Here is a 21,983-nt window from a genome sequence, read left to right as displayed (position 1 = left end):
TGGTGAAATACATCCATCTGGAGTTGAGAGATGGGAGGAAAGTGATTACTAAACAGAGTGCATTGGAGAGATGAGTATAGAAGACAAAAGGCATAACTGAATTAAACAGTGAAAACTTTGTCAGTTGACTCCCCCTCTGGTGTATGCTGGGTCTCTACTAGTTTTCAATATTTTCTGCACTTCTGTTTTGTTTTGTTCATATTCAGGTGCGTCTAGAGGTGCTATATCATTAGAGGTCACCATCATGAAGTTGTGTTAAATGTTTTCCAGTGTTTCAGTATATGAAATCCATTATTAATGAACCTATTGGGACAGTAAGTAGAATAAGTTTTGTGAGGGGTTGGTGTGTGTATGTGTGTGTGTGTGTGTGAGGGTACAGTGGGGATGGTGTGTAGGATGGGGTGGGGGGTAGGAGTAAAAGGAAGACTATGTCAAGGATTCTAGGAAGAAGAAGAATGTTTGGAAACTGATTGTGGTAGCAATTGTACAATTTTGCTTGATGTGATTGAACTATGGAATGATATGATAATATGTATAAACTTCCAAATAATAATAAATTTTTAAAATGATAAATATAAGAGAACCTAAGATTGAATGTCATCAAATAATCAAGTAAAATACTGTCAATCATTGTTTGTTGACAAAGAGAACACTTAATTATCTGTTCTATAATTGCTATGATACCCTTGGTTACAAAATTTAGGTGAAACTACGTATGAGGAGGAAACCTCCAAAAAACTGGAACATTTTTTCCAAGTTATGTATTTATTTCTTTTACCAAACAAACCTATCACCTTCAAAGAACTCTCTCTTACATGTAATACATTGAGACAAGGCACAGCAGTGAAGGTGGAGATTTGAACAGAGAATGCCCAGAGTCCATCACAGCATTGTAGGACTATGGGCAGGGGGTGGCTGGTGGTGGTGGTGGGGAGGCCTTTAGTACCTGGGCCAGTCAAACTGGCTGGAAAGCTTTTATTCCTCCTGGGAGTCTCTATATATAAAGTCCTCTTGTCATGTCCTATGACTTCCAAAAGTAAACCTTTCTTTCGGTATGGCAAGACATCGAATTCCAGTAACAGTTATTTTAAGGTTCCAAGTGACGTTAGACAAGGTGGTTCTGCTCATGATCTGTATGGTACTCTAACTTTTCACTGCAATAGCACATGAAGAAAATGCATTATAAGAGAGTTTATTTTCCTTTATTTTCCTACATACCAGAAGGAGTTGGTTCCTTCTCTAGAATCAAATTGTTGCGTGGATAGTAACGGCACCTTTGTAAAATTACGTTGCAATACAATTTTATGACAGGCAGAAGTCCATGCAAGGGTTTCGGAGCATGTTTTCAACACTATGCTTGTATCATCTTGTTTCCTTTCAGAGTGAGAAAATTTGGCTTATGAGTCAAACAAGTCTTTCAGACCATTGTTTATCCAATCCTCTACATCTAATGTTTTATATGATTATACATGGTATCTGAGGTCAAAAGAGTCTGCATGTAGCAGCAAAAGGGATTGCACACAAGTCTCAATACTACTGGAGGAACCAACCAAAATGACGCATCTCAAAAACGGCACCCATAGAGCAATGTCTATGCAATGTCAGAAATCGACATGATGTCCCGTGAAAACTTACTTGTTGTAATCTAATGAAATAATGATCAAGAGGATATAAATATCAAAGAGAAAAAAATAGGTTCTTTATTTTAAGGTTTTTCTAATCAAATAGGAACAACAAAAATGTTTCAGATCCAAAAGTAACCCAGCAAGAGTCTTTTTTTTTTTCCAGTCAGAAGGGTGAATCTTTTCTTTCCTGCTGGAAACTTGGCTTACTTAATTTAAATGTCAGGAGTAATGATGTCTGCAGGTGGGCAGCTGACCTGCCCGTGTTTTATGATGTGATCTCAGTTGATCGCAGTAAAGGGGGAAGGTCAGAGTTCAATCCATCTTGGTTTTCAAATCCCCCTCTTTACCTTCTGGACCGCATTCTAATTAACTTACTTAGAGGCATTACTTTTGCTCTGTTGCGATCAGAATGTTCTTGATACATGCAGATAGCACAAGAAACTCAGAATAAAACTTATAGTTTCAATTTCCAGGAGTTAAGATTATTTTAAACAAAGTTCTAACCTCAGGTTACAAATTAAAGTTTAAATGTAGATATGTGATGAATAATGTAAAGCTTCATATTCTTGAGAAATTAAAGAAACAGAGTTTGATTGAACAGATTTATGAAACCTACGCTGGTGCTCTTGGAATTCTTTGCACTGAGTGTAATAAAATTGTGCATGGAAAACAATCTTGTAGAGAATAAAGGAGGCATTGGGTCACAGGGGAACATTATTAATGTTCCTTAAGATAGCTTTAGTTTGGAGAGAATAGAAAAATCAAAGAATTTGTGGTAGTCACCTAATCTGGCATCAATTTAAGGATTAAGAGGGTAGGGGTGGAGTCTAGGCTCTGGGAACTCTAGTAGTTCCTCCTTGGAGGCAGAAGAGACCTCTCTCTGCTACTCCCTGAGAGACATTTGCAGAAGACAAGCCACATGCATGCAACCAGGCATCTGAAGCCGGAGAAGTCACAGAGAGACGCCCCTGCCAGTGCTGAGATGCTTACAACGTCAGTGGACCCAAAGACTTTCTTCCCACTGGCTTGTGATTGTTCTGCATTAGGCTTCATTGCATGTGTTTCATGAGTCTGAAGAGGACTTTATAGACTGGTATCGGATATATGAGCTAATATTGAACTTATGGACTTGAGCTGGATTTGGCTGGATGTTTTCTCAATGTTCAATTCCTCTTGTATATAAATCTCTTTGTTATACACATGTGTGTCCATGGATTTGTTTCTCTAGTCTTACTCAGACTAACACAGATATAGTAAACCCACTACCATGAAGTTGATTTTGACTCATAGTGACCCGATACAGGGTTTCCAAAGCTGTAAATCTTTATGGGAAGTGGCAGGGACAGAACAGGGGCTTCTTCCCTGCATTATTAAGTGAATGACATTGTGAAACGAGTAATGAACAAAGGACTCTGAGAATGAAGGATATCTTAGCTATGTTTAAGGGTTCCTCTTAACTCAAGAGCAGGACACACTTCATTTCTTTTGAATGACTCTATACTTTAATGAAAGTGTGGCTTAATCCTTTGCTGCTGCTGGTGTGTGTGTATGTGTGTGTATGTGTGTGTGTGTGTGTGTTGAGAGAGAGAGAGAGAGAGAGAGAGAGAGAGAGAGAGAGAGAGAGAGAGAGAGAGAGAGAGAGAGAGAGAGAGAGAGGGCTTCTCTTAGGACATGGTTTTGGATCCTGCTACTTTCTCAATGGGTGACAGTCCAGGTACTGAACATCACAGGAAGAAACAGTTCCATTTTGGTCCTGTGAAGTGACTCATGGGTTCAAATTTCCAACTTTGCAGTTAACAATCCAATTCTTACCTGACAGTACCAACAGGGCTCCTTAGAAACATATATCTGTTGTATCAAAAGTAAATACATAATTTTCCCTTAGAACTATAATAAAAATGACAAACATTCAAATAAAACATAATCTACCTTAACCATACTTAAGGGTGGGGAGGAAGGTATGACTTGTTATCACTACTTAAATAGTAAATTACAGTATTCAGGAAATATTTATTTGTTCTTTTAAATAAAGGTCCCTGTGGGGGGAGTGCAGGAAGCCATTGGCTAGCTGACAGCCGGGTATTGACTTGGGTGGAGGGGAATGCAATTGACCATGAGGGGAAGGATGACTCACGGCACGTGAGAGACAGGGGAAAACATTAAGGCTGCAGTGCTTACAGAAAATCTAGCAAAGTGGGGATCTACAAGCAGGTGTTTGTGTAGACTGAGCAAGTGTGGGAGGGAAAATGAGGGTATATCCACAGACACATATAAATAAATTTGACAGAGGCTCTTTGAATATGTGTATTCACCATTGCTGAAACTATATTCATGAGTGTGGTAGCTCATACAGGGGCAACATTACGATGACTTCTAAGACTCATATGACCATAGGGACACAAGGGTCAGTCGGCATGCCATAGCCACAAAGACAATAGTCTATACTGTGAACGGTGTCTGAATTATTTTAAGCAGCTTTGTTAGGTGCAACTAGTGGTCTCTCTCCATCCAGAGGAAAGAATATGATGAAAATTAGAAGAGACTAGAGACTCCTTAGTCCTCAAACCTAAACAGTGGTCTGAGTGGCTGAAAGAAAAGAGGAGGAACGTGAAGCTCTTGTGACAAACGAATTCACTTCAAACAATAACACACACACACACACACAATTAGAAGGCAAATGGAGGCAATGAGTACAGTGAACTAATGAATCCTGCAAACATCAGCTTTCACAACTTCCCTTTTCCCAAGCCTGAGAAAAAGAAGAACTACATGTTACTTGGCCACACCCAACATCTGCTCTGGAAAGGGTTATACTATAGGGTCCTGGACACGATGAAAGACAAAGTGGAATGATTGTCAAAATCAGAAAAGAGGCCAGGCTTCCTGGTCAGATAGACACTGATGGAAACACCGGGCATATGGCCGTCAGTCACAGTTCAGATATGAAACTGATGCACCATTCTTTTAGAATTTTTTTATATTGGGGCTTATCTCTGATATATTTTGTCATTTGGGGTAGCCTCTTGGACTTTTATTTTATGCTTTGCTATATTCCGGTCTATCAAGTCCAGGACTGATGAACCTACGGAGACAACAGGTAGAATAAAGTCCCCGGGGTACGGTGAGGGAGCGTTAAAGCGGAGCTGATATCAAGGAGTGCAAGAAGAGAGAGAAGGCTTGAAACTGATTGTGATAGCAATTGTACAATACTGTTTGATGTGATGGATCTGTGGAATCATGTGATAGCTGTATTTGCTCCCAATATAATGGTTTGGGGAGAAAAAGAAGAAGAAGAAACAATCATTAAACCAAAAGGATACCATTAACCCAAAGATAATGTTTCTCACTGCCATGGGGTCAATGCTGACTCACAGCAGCCCCCTTGTGGGTTTCCAAGGCTTTCATTGCTTACTGGAGTAGACAGACCCATCTTTAGCTTCAGGAGCTGCTGGTGGCTTTGAACCACTGACATGCGGATGGCTGCTCAACTACGACACCACTGGCGAGGCTATTAAGAAAGTAGGAATGGAAACAGAAAGCACAGGAGGTGCTGTGAGTGACAGTGTATTTAGGGGATTGTCATGGGTTAGAGGGGAAACGTGTTTGAACTCTGAATGCAAAACGGGTTATCTACTCTGTAAACAATTAATTCACAATTAAAAATTAAAAAATAGAACTACCATGAATTATCTTTTCACCTTTAAGTGGAATAGACATTCGACTCTAAAGTTACAATTGCTTTTAGTCAGAATCTACTTGATGACAGTAAACTTGAAGTTTTGGGGGAAAGAAGCATAACAAGCTTCTTTAAAGCAACAAAGCCCACATGGAAGAAGCACACCAGTCTGTGCAATCACGAGGTGTCAAAGGGAGCAGGTATAAGGCATCATCAGAACAAAAAAAAATCTTACTATAGTGAATGAAGGGGAAAGTGCAGAGTGGAGACCCAAAGCCCATTTGTCGGCCACTGGAGATCCCCTCAGAGAGGGGTCTAGAGGAGGAGATGAGTCAGGCAGGGTGCAATGTAGCACCGATGAAGAATACAGCTTTCCTCCAGTTCCTAAATGCTTCCTCCTCCGCAACTACCATGATCCAAATTTGATCTTGCAAGTCTGGATAGACCAGAGGATGTACACTGGTGCAGATAGGAGCTGGAGGCACAGGGAATCCAGAGTGGATGATACCTTCAGGACCAGGGGTGTTAGTGGCGATACTGGGAGGGTAAAGGGAGAATGGGTTGGAAAGAGGGAACCTATTATAAGGATCTACATGTGACCTCCTCCCTGGGGGACAGACAACAGAAAAGGGATGAAGGGAGATGTCGGACAGGGAAAGATATGGCAAAATAACAATTTATAAATTATCAAGGGCTCATCAGGGAGGGGGAAGCAGGGAGGGAGGGGGAAAAAAGAGGACCTGATGCAAAGGGCTTAAGTGGAGAGCAAATGCTTTGAAAACGATGAGGGCAAATAATGTACAGATGTGCTTTACAAAATTGATGTATGTATGGATTGTGATAAGAGATATATGAGCCCCTAATAAAACGTTTTAAAAAAAGAACTAAAAAATGTTTTAAAAAATCAAAGTAAGATGTGTCCAGCTTAAAAAAAAAAGCTTCTTTAGCACAATTTTATACAAAAAATGCCATTTTTGTAGGTCAAGTGTTGCTAAAAAACGTAGTTTCCTTAAGTTTAATATACTAATTACTTGTACTAATTTGTCTTCAAAGTAAAGGAGTAATTTCAATGTGCTTTTTCTGTAGCGAGCATGAGTCAGAATTCACTTGTCAACAGTGGACTTCCTTTGGGATCTTTATTGTTGTTCTTAGGTGCCGTCTAATCACTTTGACTCACATGGATGCTATGTACAATAGGACAACACATTGTCCAGTCGTGCTCCATCCTCTCAGTCACTGCTGTGTCTCAGCCCACTGTGGCAGTCACTTCGTAAATCCATCTCACTGAAGATTGGCTAATCCTCTTGATTCAGACTCTGTATTTCTTCCATCTTCGGTTGATGCTTCCTGCATTGTTGAATATTTTGTCCACAGAATCCTTCAATATTTCAATTTGAGACTTGAATATTTTCTTCATTATTTTCAGTTGGAAGAATGCTGAGTGTATTATTCCTTTTTGATTTTCTTAGCACATATATTTAATTACTTTATTTTCTGTTCTCGAGCTTCCCTTTTAAATAGCCTGTTCAGCTCTTTTATTTTTTCATTTTATTTTGCCTTTCACTTTAGCTACCTTATCTTCAAGAGAACATTTCTGCCTCTTTTGGCATACAGTCTGTTTGGTTTTCCTTTCCTCCTTGTTTTCATGTAATTCCCCCCCCCCCCCCCCAGCACTATGATGCTCTTGATGTCATTCCACAGCTGGTCTGGAATTCACGCATGAGAACTCAGTGTATCAAAGTTATTCTTGAGATGGTCAAGTGGGATATCCATAGGGTTATATTTTTCACTCATGAACATATTTTACCCTTCAGTTTCACCTTGGATGTGGCGGTGAGCAGGGATTCTTCTGTCAACCCTTGACCCTATTTTACTGTAAATATCGAGTCTCTTCATCATCTCTACCCACAGGTAGGTGAGTTGATTTCAGTACCTGCTATCCCCGAAGGTCTACATACATTCACTATCTATACTGTTAAAAACAATATTTGCAAAGAAAAATTGATGGGCCTTGAAAAATTCTAGCATGCAATATCTAGTATTATTTGTGTTATTAAGGCTATATTTTCTAACTATTTATCTTACTTCATTATTTCCAACATTTGTATTCCATTCCCCAGTAAGTTATAACACATGATGCTAGCTGTTCAATTTCATACTCCAAAATTGATCAGGAGTGTGAAGGAAATTGAGGATGAATTATTAATTAGAGGGAAGATACATATTAACTTGTATAAGGGGTAGGGTAAATAAATAAAGAAGCACACAAATAAATAAATGAGTAAAATAGCATTGGTTAGAAACAGTATTGGACCTGCTTAAAAATAAATATATTAAATAAATTTACAAGTTGAAACTCTCACTTTACTCACTTTTGCATTAGTAGTTGGTGTGTCACTGTGAAGAATACGCATATTATCTAGCCTTCCTGTAGATTTACAGGAGTTATGCTATCACTGGCCACCAGGTAATTTAGTATAGATATTTAAAAGATCTTTTTAATAATGAATGCTGGGTCATTACTTATCAATTTTCTATTCCTGTTACCGTAGGTCATAAGATTATGTGATTCAAAGTGGCCAAAACAGGTCCATTTTAGCTCAAATGTGCCTCAATTATCAATCTTTATATGTCTATTTCATTTTTGTACATTCTGATTTTCCTATATTCCAACTTCTTACGTTGCAGTTCCTGATGACGAGTGGTTGCTTGCAGCTGAGTCTCTTCACTTCAACGCATGTCACACCAGGACAGGAAGGTTCTCTCAAGCTTTACTCCAGTCAGATAATTAAGATCCAGTCTATTTTGAGGAGGCAGCTTCCTCAGTTTTATTTGGGGTCCTTTTTAACCTCAGGGGTTTATCTTTCAATACTGTATCACACAATGTTCCTCTGCCAATTACAAGTTAAGAAGTAGAGCATAAGTTCCTTCTTCCTAGCCTGTCTTAATCTGGAAGCTTTGCGGTGACTTATCTATCATGGGTGATCCCAAAGCTATTTGAAATAGCATTGACCTAGCCTTCAGCATAACAGCAAATTGCAGAACAAGACAAAATGACATGTAAGTGATATGTATATACCACTCTGAGTATAGATAGTGGATATCTTATTAATGTATCTCGTGTTAATAAAATGAATCAGTTCCGTAAGGGCCAGATAGAAGAGATTTCAACTTTGTGGGCCATTAGTTACCCTGCTGCAATTCGATATATGTGTAATTAGAGCACAAATACAACTATTGAAATATGTAAAATAATAGGCATGGGATGTTTTTCAAGAAAATTTGATGGATAAGCTGAAATGTGACTATTACATAATGTTGTGTCATAACATGTTTAGCTAATTTTCAAATATTTAAAAAATATTAAATTATTTTAGTGCATAAACAACAGATTGAGTTCTATGGGCCATAATGTGTCTAAAACCCTGAATCTCAAAAGGCTGTTCTAAGGCTGAGGCTGATTTCTTTTAGGAGCAATACTTATACACATACACATAAATATACATATTCACATAAGATGAAAAATTACAAACACATATTTATCATTTTGAATCAATCTCCTATGCTAATGTATTATCTTTAAAACTGAGTATTGACTTTAAGTGAAGAGTTTCCTAAATGTAGTAGAATATGAAGAGTGGCACATTTTCTAAAAATATTGTCTTCCTCTGAACAGAGACATTTCTTTTCTGAAGATAGAAGAAATAAATAATTGATTCCAATTTGTCTCATTTTGAGGAAGAAAGGAGAGAAACTATCACTCTGATGAAGAAGATTCTGTATAATATGATCAAAATGTGTATTTTTATCTATTAAGGATTATAACGGTGCATCTTACAGAGTTTGTAAGGAAAATCAAAGGAAAATATTAAGCATAGTGAATTATAGATTAATAGAATTCAGAATCTCAATGATAGGTTTCAAAGAATTCAGAAAATAGCAACAACATTAGTTGTAGGTCTATCAAAGCAGGATTGTTTCCCATAATAAAAACATGAGCAAGTCTGAAACTTATAAAGAAAAGTGTATTCTATTAAAATATTAAAATATGGTACCGTTAACACTACAGTTTGTTAAAAATGCACATTGCTAAAGATGCTCTTAGTGATCATAGCACTACAAATGTTGCTCTAGGTAAAAACTTCCCATAGATATTTTATACTTCAGTTGAGAGGCATGCAACATGGTGTTTATGATTACATTTTATCCAAGTAGACTAACTTATGAAAGTCATAGTTCTACCACAACTGGATGTCCTTGATCAAGTTATGTGGCTTCCTAAGCCTCTCTCTCTCTCTCCCCCTTCCTTCCGCTCCCTCTATAGCAATTATATCTATATATCTAAACACACATAGAATTAATAATATACATAGCTAGTGAGAATTTATACATATGTATATATACATATATATCTTGACACAAATCCCACTAACTATATTTATAGGTCAATAAATGTGCATTTTAGTTATTTTAACAGCAAAAGCATGGTATTGGAGGTTTTTGTCCTCTTTCTCTCTCTCTCTCTCCTTCTCTCTCTCTCTCTCTCTCTCACACACACACACACACACTCTTTGAAATCATCAGCCTGTCAAGAGAGAGAAATGCAAAGAAACTTTTCAGAAAGTGGCAACCAATTATCTTCAAAAATCACATCATGTCACAGCAGCAAACTACACTTAAAGTGCAAGGTGATAAGAAAGAACAAATTAATTGTGACTAAAAGATCGCCCATCTGTGAAGAGATTATTAAAGACGGAGACAGGCTAAGCTCGCCCCGCGGTCCCGTGGATCTGTGTCTTGCTTCAAGTGTTTGAACGGAACAGTTCCAGGGACTCCCTGCCGCCAACCCTCCACCAGCCACGCAACAGGTTTCTTTCCGGAAGTAACTTGGGGACCTTCTTCTCGGGCAGCCCCTCCTCTTGGGACCAGCGGACACTTTTATTTGGCGTGCGGTGACCTCCAAACCGACGCATCAGGAGCTCTCAGATCCGTCAGAATTATTCCGCCGACGCGGAGGCCGGCGTCTACCGTCTGGTCAACCTGCACCTGCAGGCCTCAGCCACCTGCCTCTCTCTGGGCTGCTTTTTCGACCGCCACGATGTGGCCTTGGAAGGCGGGGGTGACTTCTTCCACGAGCTGGCTAAGGAGAAGCGCGAGGGGGCCGAGCATCTCGAAGCTGCAGAACCAGCGCGGCGGCCGTGCCCTCTTCCAGGATGTGCAGAAGCCGTCTCAAGATGAGTGGGGTCGAACCCTGGAAGCGTGGAAGCTGCCCTAGGCCTGGAAAAAAAACTCAACCAGGCCCTTCTGGACCTGCATGCCGTGGGGTCCACTCACGCTGACCCCCATCTCTGTGACTTTCTGGAGAACCACTTCCTGGACAAGGAGGTGAAACTCCTCGAGAGAAACTCCTCCTCCGCAGAGTGGCCAGCCCCCAGGCCGGGCAGGGCGAGGATCTGTTTGAAAGGCTCACTCTCAAAGAAGACTAGGAACCTGCGGCGCCAAGCCACCTGCCAGGGGCCCTCTGCCTCCCCACGGTACCCCCTCTGCCTGAACTGGTCCACAGCGCCACTGCCCTGGAGCCCCTCCCCCCAGCTGGGGACCAAATGGAAACAATAAAGCTTCCTTTTGCAGCAAAAACAAATAAATAAAGACTGAGACAAATATAACCTCTATATTAGCTTGACATAAATTGTTCACAGACTCCAAAATATTATTTCTGCTTTTACTTTCCCTTGTTTATTATTTAGCATGTCAAAGGAATGTTTGGGGGTGGAATGCATGTTTTAAAAGACAGTACTAGCCCAAAGACTTCTCTTCTAAAAATTGTTTTAGAGTAATTAGCAACAATTGTCCTTGGTAATTTGCTCTTCATGCCAGCCAGACTAATTACTTAATGATGCAATAGTCCAAAGTTAATTCAGACTCTCCAATTAGCTAGAGAGATAAAAATACTCATAATAACTTAGGTCTTGTCCACACACACCATAGGGCTTTCTAATCCTTATCATAACCCTTGCTAGTAATTTAGATACAGGTATTTATAATGTTTTGGTTTATGCTCAACAAATTAACACAGGAACATGCATATAAAAGAAGGCTGACTATATATATATATATATATGCATGTGTGTGTATGATGATGTGATTCTAATATTAATATAGGAAGGTGTTAGTATAAATGTTGAAATCATTTTTTGTTTTAAATCGGACACAAGGTGGTGATCCCTACTTAGCATACTAAGTTGCCTATTAGTAAGCATTGAAGGGATAATAGAAATGAAGGACTAGACTAATATTTTTTCCCACAACTTTTTTTCAGTTACATCAGTGAATTACTAGAGTGATTAATAATGACCTTAGCATTGGAATCTTCTTTAAGAAAACTGTGATAATTTTAAACCTGTCTTTAGGATTAAAATAAAGTGTGAAATAATTGATAGTAACAAGATATTAAACACTGAATGATGAAACAGACATGCAAAATTATAGATTCCTAACCTTAATTGTATGTTTTTTTCTAAACTAAATTCTACGGAAAAAATTAAAATTTATTTCACTTAGTTTTATTTTGCAGATACTCCTGACTCAAGTCATGGTATTTTCAATCATCTCATATGCACGTGACAGTGAGACAATGAATAAGGAAGGCCAGAGAAGAATTGATGTCACTGAATTGCAGTGTTAGCAAAGAATATTGAAAGCACTATTTTGGAGAAAGTATAGCCAAAAGGATCCCCAGAAGAAAGAACAACAATGCTTCCCCTGACATATTTTGTACATATCTTCAGGAGGGCGCAGACCTTCTACAGAGGACATGAAGTGTGGTAAGGTCGAAGGTTGGTGAAAATGAGGAAATCCCCAGCGCTGGATTGATACAGTGGTAGTAGCCATGGGCTCCAGCCTAGTAATAATTGTAAGGATAGCACAGGACTGAGCAGAATTTTCACTGTCATCACATGCTGTCACCTACTTGACAGCATCCAGCAACATTATTGATGAAGGAGACAGGATTTGTGTATATATATTTGCCCCATGATTATGTGGGCACAGTGGCATCTTCAGTCATCCACACAGAGAAAGACAACTGACTGACATAGATTGCAACTCCTAGCGAGCCTTCATAGCACAGAGAACAACAGCTATTCCTTAGAGCTTCTGAGACTGTAAATCTTTATGAGAAATGGCTTCCTCATCTTTCTCCCGTTGAGTGGTTTGTAGTTTTGAACCCCACTTTCACATTTATCACCCCAGATTTTAATTGGACCGTCAGGATTTCTCGGAAACACGTGTAACACAATGAAACTAAGAACAACTACTAAGGACCCACCCTTCCCAGTAAGTCAATTCCAGCTCTTAGCAATCCTAATTAAGGTTTTTGAGAATATGCATGTTTATAAGGAGTAGATAGCCTTGTCTTGCTCGCAGAGAACAGCTGGTGAGCTTGAATTGTCCACTTTGTAGTTAACAATTCAATGGTAGCCCTCAATGCCACCAGGGTACCACTACTATAGAAGTTACTCAAACAAGTGAAGGATAAACATTTAAATGAATTTTTACTTTTTTCCTGAAGGCTGTTTGGCTGATTTTGTTCTGTGGCTTAGGACACTGTTTGATAGACAAGAGCTGTTCCATGGGGTTTTCTCACCTGCAATTTTTATGGAAACAGATGACCACAGATCTGTTAAAAGTGCCAATCATTTGGTGACCAAGTACACACTCTTTGTACCAATCATGTACCTTCTGCTTCTGATGCTGTTTTGAAGTTTAAATAAATCTTGGATTAAAAATTATGCCATTATGTAGAGATTATAAATAAAACGTTCATTATTACTTTCAAGAGGGGGAAATTTTATCATCAAGTTCACATGTTTAGTATAGCACAGTTGCTATGATTTTAATATCAGGGAGATGAGATTGTATCAGTTCAGCATAAGAAAATGTAGTTAGAGAAATATTATTTCAATCCTTAGTGAACAGCTTTGTAAAAAATATGGACATCTTAAACCAATATTTTAAAAAAATGTTTAACTTTTATATAAATTGTATTACTCCAGTTCACATTGTTCAAATGAATTAGGAGTTTAGCGTGTGGAGAAGTTAAAGACAAATCAATGTGAATAGTTAGTAAAGCCTCCTTGGAAACTAATTTTCAACTACATTTAATAATAAGTTGAAACTGGATGTATGCAAACTAGGGAGGATCTGATTGCAAGTAAAATGAATGATAAGTGTAAAGGCTAAGAAATGGAAATATTTATGAGATGTGATGAAACTAATCTGAATAGTAGGAGGCTTTATTAAAGAGAATTTAAAGTGAAGGGTATATAGGCTAGTGATAGGAGTATGGAAAATCTTGAGGGAAACAGCGGAGAATACTTTTTTCCCTTGGAATAATGAAAAATTGCACAATTCTCATCATGATGGCGACACAACTAAAATAGAATTGAAAAACTTAACAATGTACTGAAAAGATTGGAAGAGAGGATTCAGCTACTCAAATCATATAAGAGGTATTGGTGTAAACGGTGGAGTGGATTGTGTGTTGGGTTACTCAACGGAAGGTCAACAGTTCAAAACCACCAATCACTCTGACGTAGAGGTTGAGTTTTTCTACTCCCTGGAAATCCAAGGAGACATATTTTCTCCATGCTGTTGGGTCAGTAGGAGTCAGAATGGAGTTTAATCCTGTTCAGAAAAATGAATTAAAAATACGTACTAGAAACACTTAAATATGGTACAAGAAGATATTTTATGATTAGCTTTGTTTCCTAACCTATTTAACTTGACTTATAGTATATATTCAAATGAAGTTAGCATGCAATGAAAAATTGAATTCTTAGGGTAAAATGCAGATGCTAAAATAAGTTTACCTCTATATATTTAAAACTAATTAAATGGTGAAAAATCAAGCACTTTCAGTTCCATTAGAAATCCATTATAAAAAGTAACTAGTTCAAAGGGTTTAAACATTTACTGACCAATGATTTGGACTGCAAAACCTAAAAGAAGTCAATGTTATCATGTTAATACACAAATAAGTTAGAAAATCTCAGATTGTGTAAAGCAAAGTCCTCACTTGTTTTAAATTTTAGAATGTTGATTATATTAAATATACATTTGAATAATTAGATTTAAAAATGTTCCAAGGCTGTTTAATAACAAAATGAATTATTTTCTGCCATAAAGTAAGATATATACTTTTAAAGGTCAAATGCTCATTTTGGAAGGAAAGGGAGTCTTCTAAAATATGAAATACAGCATTAATATTATCTAAAATATACATAGTTTGTTTAGAGGCATGCAAATATTTTCAAAATTTAATAAACTATAAAAAACAAATCAATAGAATAGTCAAGGTTTAAAGGAAAAAAGAGTAGTTCATGGTTCATGGTTTGGTTCATAAAGGAAAAACCACACAAATAAAAACAATAAGTAAAAGTAATTTCCTATAAAACTATTTAAATTAATTTTATAAACATATTTTTAAATCCGAAAAAGGTCTTTTTAAAGAATTCAGTTGTAATTTCTATTTAATACTTTTAATATGCCATGACATAAAATAGAGGAAATGAACTTAAAAAGGATTTGATAGGATCTCAGATGTACGCATTCCTTTATCAATTACCTAGTATACCCGTCTCAGAGAATGAAAAGTACAATCAAATGTTCATGCCAGAAATAACTAGCTCTGTTGTAAAATGTGAATGTGGATTCAGGAATTAGGTTTTCTAAACTAACCCAAAATAACAACTTATTTTTCCCTTCCCCAAACAAAACCCCAAGCCAGCCCCACTGCTGTGACACAATTCTTGACACACGGTGAGATCATCAATATGACGGAGATCACCACCACACAGGAATTCCCCGGCTGTACATCTCGATGGCAGCAGACTGTCCATCTCAATGGACGCTGACTGGCACGGCTTTTCCTAGTCCAGTCACGGGTGGTTTCCAACTACTGACCTTTTGGTTAGTATTCAACAACTTTAACCACGACTTAAAAATGACTCCCCGCCTCATCCCCCGTTTTTCCCTCTAAGAAAGACACATGTCTGAAATTCCCTCACACATTCAAGATGCTATTTATTTTAAAATATTATTTGTTTAAACATTTCTTGGTACAGTCAATGCCTGGTATAAGAAAAACCAACTTACACTGAATTTGTACGTGACCTTTAATGTTATGTAATTTTTACCTCATTTTGAGATAAATGAACCAACCCAAACACAAAAATCTGTACATGCAACTTTTAACGTATTGTTCAGGCTTCAAGCTTTTTGGTGTTCCCCACCAAACAAAAGATAAGTAAGAATTGTTTGCACATGTACCAACTTACCTGTGAATTTTACTTAAAAACACACTGAGCCTTGGATCTCATTTGTAACTTAGGAGTAGCTTATCTTTGTCATAAGTTAAGCCCATGATTATGGAGCCATCATTTCAAATCAGGTTTACTTTCTGCGTAATTAAATAAGCAAGAACCACACAAACACAGGAACTGACCTCGTTGACCGTGGCATAGTAGCTCTCATGCTTGAACGTGGGTGAATTGTCGTTCCTGTCTCTCACCACGATCCGCACTTCATGGTAGATGACAGTGCCAACCTTTTTGTTGATGCACTGGACTTTTACCACGATGGAGTGTATGTTCATTGGTGGCTGCAATGTAGAAATGACATGTTCTTTCAACATAGTGGAAACTGCAACTCCTCAACACCATCAAAGTAGTTAATTCACTAACACTGTCTATCCAGGTTCATGTATAAATTGTAATAACTTAACCTTGACCCCCTTTTTGCACTATCTTGAAGATAAAAGGAAAGAAAATCATTTTATTGTTCAATTCTGTGTCTCAAAGCCTGTGGCCTCAGGTATTATAGTGTTCATGCTTATAAAATTGATAAGGAATTTAGTAAGCTATTGTGAAGGAGGAGGAGCTTTGTCAGACACACTAAGCCATCGCTCTGTAGCAAATAACCAAGAAACAAAGGGAAACAGTTGCAGGCAACAATCTGGGAACACTGAGGACGACAAAGGAAGGAGAGAGAATTGAATTGAACATCTACTAGAAGAAATAATTGAATGACTAAAGTACGTGAGGACCAACACAGGACACAGGGCTCTACCAGCTGCTTTGGATCAACCTGCCCATCTTGAAACACATCCCTTAGTGACCCTACATGAGAAGCGCAGGAAAGCAACTTCATAACATTATCATAACAGATGGAGAAACTATAGAGATATATTGTAGATAAGTGAGATGAGTGCACGATGATCTAGTCCTCGGGACAGGAAATATAGAAAGTAGGGTACCTATTCCACAGATCTAGTAATCTGAAGTTCAAGGAGGGAGCCAGCATGTTCCTAGTTGCTGTCATAAAACATCTGCAGCGAGCAGCACACACAGCATGGTAGATGAAGAGTCTTTAAATGAGGGTCCCCCAACTGTTCAAACAAGCAGTCCACCATTTCTTGAACTAGATTTGAAGCAAGTCCAAACTACTGACTGCATGAGACAGGAAGTGTCAGGGCTCTCATGTCTGCTTGCCAAAGAGGAGCTATTCTCTTGATTGGAGGGAGCAGAGTGTGCCCTACTGTCTTGTCATCCCAATCAGATACCAAATTCCAACCCTCACTCTTCAGTCAGGCTTGTCTGCCACACACGCAGCCTATTCAAAGATCAGAAGTACAATTTCATGTCATTATTCACCTGATGCTCACCTCTCCCACTAGCCTGGGAAACAGCACTAACCATACAGCTGTGCATAAGTGATCCCCCGTAACTCACCCTCAACCCTAACTTATCAGTCACCAGGGCAGTGGCCATTTGCATGCACCTGCCTGAAAGCTGCCTCCAACCTAGTCACGCATTGACAACTACCATAGCTCATGTGCACACTCGCCTACCACTAATGGTGCTCCATGCACACAATCATTCATCATCCACAGTCTCCTTTCCTGATCCAGCCAGCTGAGGTAGCTGTGAGAGTGTGTGTACATCAGTATGCTGTCCAACACCAAACTCTGGAGAGTGGTCATGGCTGCACTCCTGCATGCTCACCCAATAGCCATTCACTCACTTCCCACCACTATCCCCCCTCAAAACCCTAGTTTGAACAAGGGAACTCCTCAATACCTGCCACACCCACCACTCCTCCTGTCCCCCCAACCTGTAGTACTAAGGGACAGTTGGCTCTTAGTACTCATCCAATCCACCCTTAAGTACTCTAGGCAAGCAGTAATAAGAGACTCACGCGCATAATCCCAGCTCATACCCTACAAAACTTGAGACATGTCCTCAACATAACAGTGCTCACAAATTAATGACCGGGATAGCAACCCTGCCTGCCCATCCAAATATATATGTATGTATTTGCATATACATATACACATCCTGGTAAAGATATATATGTTTATTGTATGTGATTAATCAAAAATATAATAACACCTTAATGTCTTAGAGAAAACCAACAACATCAAATCACAAATAGAATCAGAGCAAAATAATTCTAGCAAGTGACCAAATAAAGGGCCAGACAAACCTTCCTGTTAAAGAAATGGCAGTGGAGCAACTTCATAGAGTATTCATTGCAAACCGTGCCAAAAAGCAAAAGATGTGTGAATTATTGGATGGAAAATCAATTTTCTATGAAAAACTCCACCCAAATAAAAATTAAATGCTTTTTAATGTGAAATAATAATAAAGTTAAATTAAATTTCATTTAAAAAAGAATTCAAAAGAGCCATATTTAGGATCATCCAGGGGATGAAGAAGTAAGTGAAAGAAAAAAATAAAAAGCTAAGAAGAGTGAAGATAAAACTAAAGTAACTTAAGAAAACAATATTAGAATGTGTAGGCAAAATAAATAGAACATTAGAAAGGATGCAAAAATGGCAACTAGAATGATTAAAATATAATTTCAGAGATAGCTATCTCAAAAAAGAACCTAGGAATAGACTTGAATTAATGAAACAAAGAATCAGTGAAAACAAAGACAAGTCCATAGATATTAATTTGTTTGAGGAGCATTCCAAAAAGAAAAAATACATGACTTATGTGGGCAGCAATGCTATACATCACCAAGAAGAATAACTTCTACATGATAAAAATCCCCAAAGAAGAGAATTGAACAAATCTTTAAGAAAACGTATTGGCAGAAATCCTCCCTAATTTCATGAGTGAAGGGGAGATATGTATTTGAGTAGCTTTTTAAAACTGTACAGAGAAGACTCCAAGAGAAGTTCACCAAGATATGTCATGGTCAGACTTTCCAAAACCAAAGACAAAAGTTCTAGAGAGCCCTAAGACTATTGTTCTTCGACAAACTTCTAATTTGAAACTGAAGACCATCGCAGAGGCAACCTTTCAGACAAAAAAAATAGGACTATAAAACAAACAAATATATTTGTAACGAATGTGCTCCTAAGAATAATTAAATATACAGGAACAGACGTGCAACATTTGCCTAAAGCCAAAGCTGAGAAGATAGGGAATGGCAGGGAAGCCAGAATAACAGGAACAAGGAATCGAGGGAGGAAACTGGAAAAGTTCTGACACATTGCAGGAATTACAACCAATGACATGAACAATTTGTGTATGAACAATTGATTGAAAAAAATTGCATGCAAGGTAAGTTTATACTGAAGTAGAGCAAACATATAAAACAAAACAAGTGTTGATTATGAGTTGAAATGCATGCTAGCACTTAAACACAACAAGCTTACAATGCTCATATTTGATGGGTAGAAACAAATTGTCATTTTTTATAAATAAGCAATGATATGATCTGCTAACTTAATAAAACAATTGTTTCATTGATAGAAATCCTGGTGTAAGAAATTATATAATTAGAATTTAATTTTATGAAGTACTCTATGTTCAAAATGAAAAAACACCCCTCAAAATACCCTTTTCCATTTGATTGTGTACTTTAGTGGGACTATGTTACTGGTTAAACAGTTTTCTATTAGAAGTCTTTGAATCACTAACCTAAGTAATAATTTATAATGAGTACATATGATAATGGGGAAATAGATCTATGTACATATATTTATAGGCTTTGTATTAAGGTGACAGATGGACATTGGGCCTCCACTCAAGAATTCCCTCAATGGAAGAACACTTTGTTCTATTAAACTGGCATTCCATGATGCTCACCTTGCTGATAAGATCACTGAAAACAAAGTGGGTGCATAAGCAAATGTGGTGAAGAAAGCTGATGGTTCCTGGTAACCAAAAGATATAGCATTTGCTGGAGTCTTAAAGGCTTAGAGATAAACAAGCTGGCATCTTGCTCAGAAGCAACAAAGCCCACACGGAAGAGGTACACCAGCCGGTGTGATCGAGGGGTCGATAGGATCAGGTATCAGGCATCAAAGACCCAGAAGAAAAAGTCTTATCATTGTGAATGATGAGGAGTGCGGAGTGGAGACCCCAAAGCCATCTGTAGGCAACTGGACATATCCTTACAGAAGGGTCACGGGGAGCAGATGAGCAAGTCAGGGTGCAGTATAGCATTGATGAAACATACAACTTTCCTTTAGTTCTTTAATGCTTCCTGCCCCGCCACCACCACTTTCATTGTCCCAATTCCACCTTACAAATCTGGCTAGACCAGAGCATGTACACGGGTGCAAATAAGAGCTAGAAACACAGGGAATCTAGGACAGATAAATTCCTCAAGATCAATATTGAGAGTAGCCACACCAAGAAGGTCAGGGGAAGGTAGGGTGAGAGAGGGGGAGCTTATCACAATGATCTACGTATAACCCCCTCCCAGGGGGATGGACAACAGAAAAGAGGGTGAAGAGAGACATGGGTCAGTGTAAGACGTGATAAAATAGTAATTTATAAATGATTAAGTGTTCATGAGGGAGGGAGGGTGGGGCAAGGAGGAAAAAAATTGTGAAGCTGATACCAAGGGCTCAAGTAGAAAGAAAATGTTTTGAAAATGATGATGGCAACAAATGTACAAATGTACTTGACACAATCGATAGATGCCAGGAATGTGATAAGAGTTGTATGAGCCCCAATAAAATTAATTCAAAACATATTTATAATGAGATATTTTAAATTGAAGTTTCCTTTTTTCCCTTCACTAAACCATAAGTTCTGGGTGAGGTTTCAGTAGTAGCAATTATATCCCTCCACCCAATAAATAGCACTGTGCTTAAAATAGACAAACTGAACTTCTGCAGATACAAAGCTTAATTTCCAATGTAGTCCCACCACTACCTACTAAGTGTGTGATCTAGAGAAAATGATAAGACATATTTGTCTGGTTTCTCCATCTCTGAAAATGAGGATAACAATTTTACTAGGGCCATAGAATTATTGTAAGGATTACATGGTATAATCTTGTACCTGGTACATATGAAACAGATTATGGCTAAAATGATTTTTATTTGTAAAATATTAAATTCTTAAAAAGGCAAAACATTTTAAAATATGGACTCTATAAAGATGGACTGATAGATTTGCATTATAAGTTAATCATTAATTATGTTGACTAAATGAATTTAAATATAACAATCATTATTGGAAATCCAGTATAATTGCTACTGGTGGCATAATGGTTATGAGTTAACTGCAGTTTAAACTGCCCTTGACGGGCGTGTGTTCTAAGTAAATAGTTACAGTCTCGGGAACTTAGAGGGGCCGACCCTTTGCCATAGAGTCTTTATGTGTCCGTACTGACTCGATGGCAGTGAGTTTGGTTGATGGTTTATACATGGCTTAATAAGAGAATAAATGGAAGCATCATTAACATATACTGAAGTGCCACAAGACTGCTCTAATAATTATATAATATTGCTTTTCATTACTAACATTAAGGACGACATCACAGTGACATATATAAAAGGAGTGCATATCACAAAATTCAGAAAAGCACATAAATACATTTTATGGCAAAATATAAGCTTTAAAATATCTCAAAATCTGAATAATAAATTACTGGTAATAAGACTCATTTTCAACTATACATTCCAACCCCTATACTTATATTTTAAAATATAAGGTCAATATATTACATTGCTACAAATATTAGTATAAAATAAAAACTCATTCTCAATGCCATTGATTCAATTCTGACTCAAAACCTGTGGACAGAGTAGAACTTCTGTGGATTTCAAATGCTACACTTTTTATTTTTTTGAAACGCTATACTTTTTTAAAGAGAGCAGAAAGCTCATTATTTTTCCACAGAACAACTGGTGGGTTCAAACTTCTGATCTTGTGATTATCCACCCAATGTATTATCATTATGCCACCAAGGTTCCTTGAAATAAAATAAAATTACTAACAGCTGATTATACATGTCAACACTATAATCAGTCTGCTGGAATGCTAAGACAAACTTATGCTTATTAAATAAGTGACAGATGCAAATATAAGTTAAAGTAGGGATTTTTTTAAGCGTGCAAAGATGAAAAAATGTAAACACCTTGAGAAAGAATGATCAAATTTGGCAATATTTAAATTAAAGATGAAAAGGTTTGACAGAATAGCTCTTATGAAGAGATCAAACGAGTCCTTGAATAAGAGAGCAAAACAAAAAGGAATAAGAAAAAAATGATTCCAATGAAAATATTACAATGGAACAAGAGGAAAGGAAAAGGAAATAGAGGAAAGAACTAGGATGCAAAGGGAATTTATAGAGTTCTAAATACAGGTATGTAC

General features: G+C 37.7%; 1 protein-coding gene across 17 annotated transcripts in view; it reads right to left on the bottom strand.

Moving 5' to 3' along the window:
• PCDH15 (protocadherin related 15) overlaps nt 1-21,983 on the bottom strand; it is an 819,982-nt gene that overhangs the window by 522,703 nt on the left and 275,296 nt on the right. For all 17 annotated transcript variants that reach the window (XM_075535092.1, XM_075535093.1, XM_075535090.1 and 14 more), the window contains one exon: nt 15,806-15,961. In XM_075535092.1, the coding sequence (XP_075391207.1) occupies nt 15,806-15,961 (156 nt within the window). The remainder of the gene's footprint in view (nt 1-15,805; nt 15,962-21,983) is intronic.

This window comes from Tenrec ecaudatus, chromosome 16, assembly GCF_050624435.1.
Source record: "Tenrec ecaudatus isolate mTenEca1 chromosome 16, mTenEca1.hap1, whole genome shotgun sequence".
Classification (NCBI taxonomy): domain Eukaryota; kingdom Metazoa; phylum Chordata; class Mammalia; order Afrosoricida; family Tenrecidae; genus Tenrec; species Tenrec ecaudatus.
The sequence above is the reverse complement of the archived record's forward strand: the minus strand, read 5'-3'. Positions and strand labels throughout refer to the sequence as shown.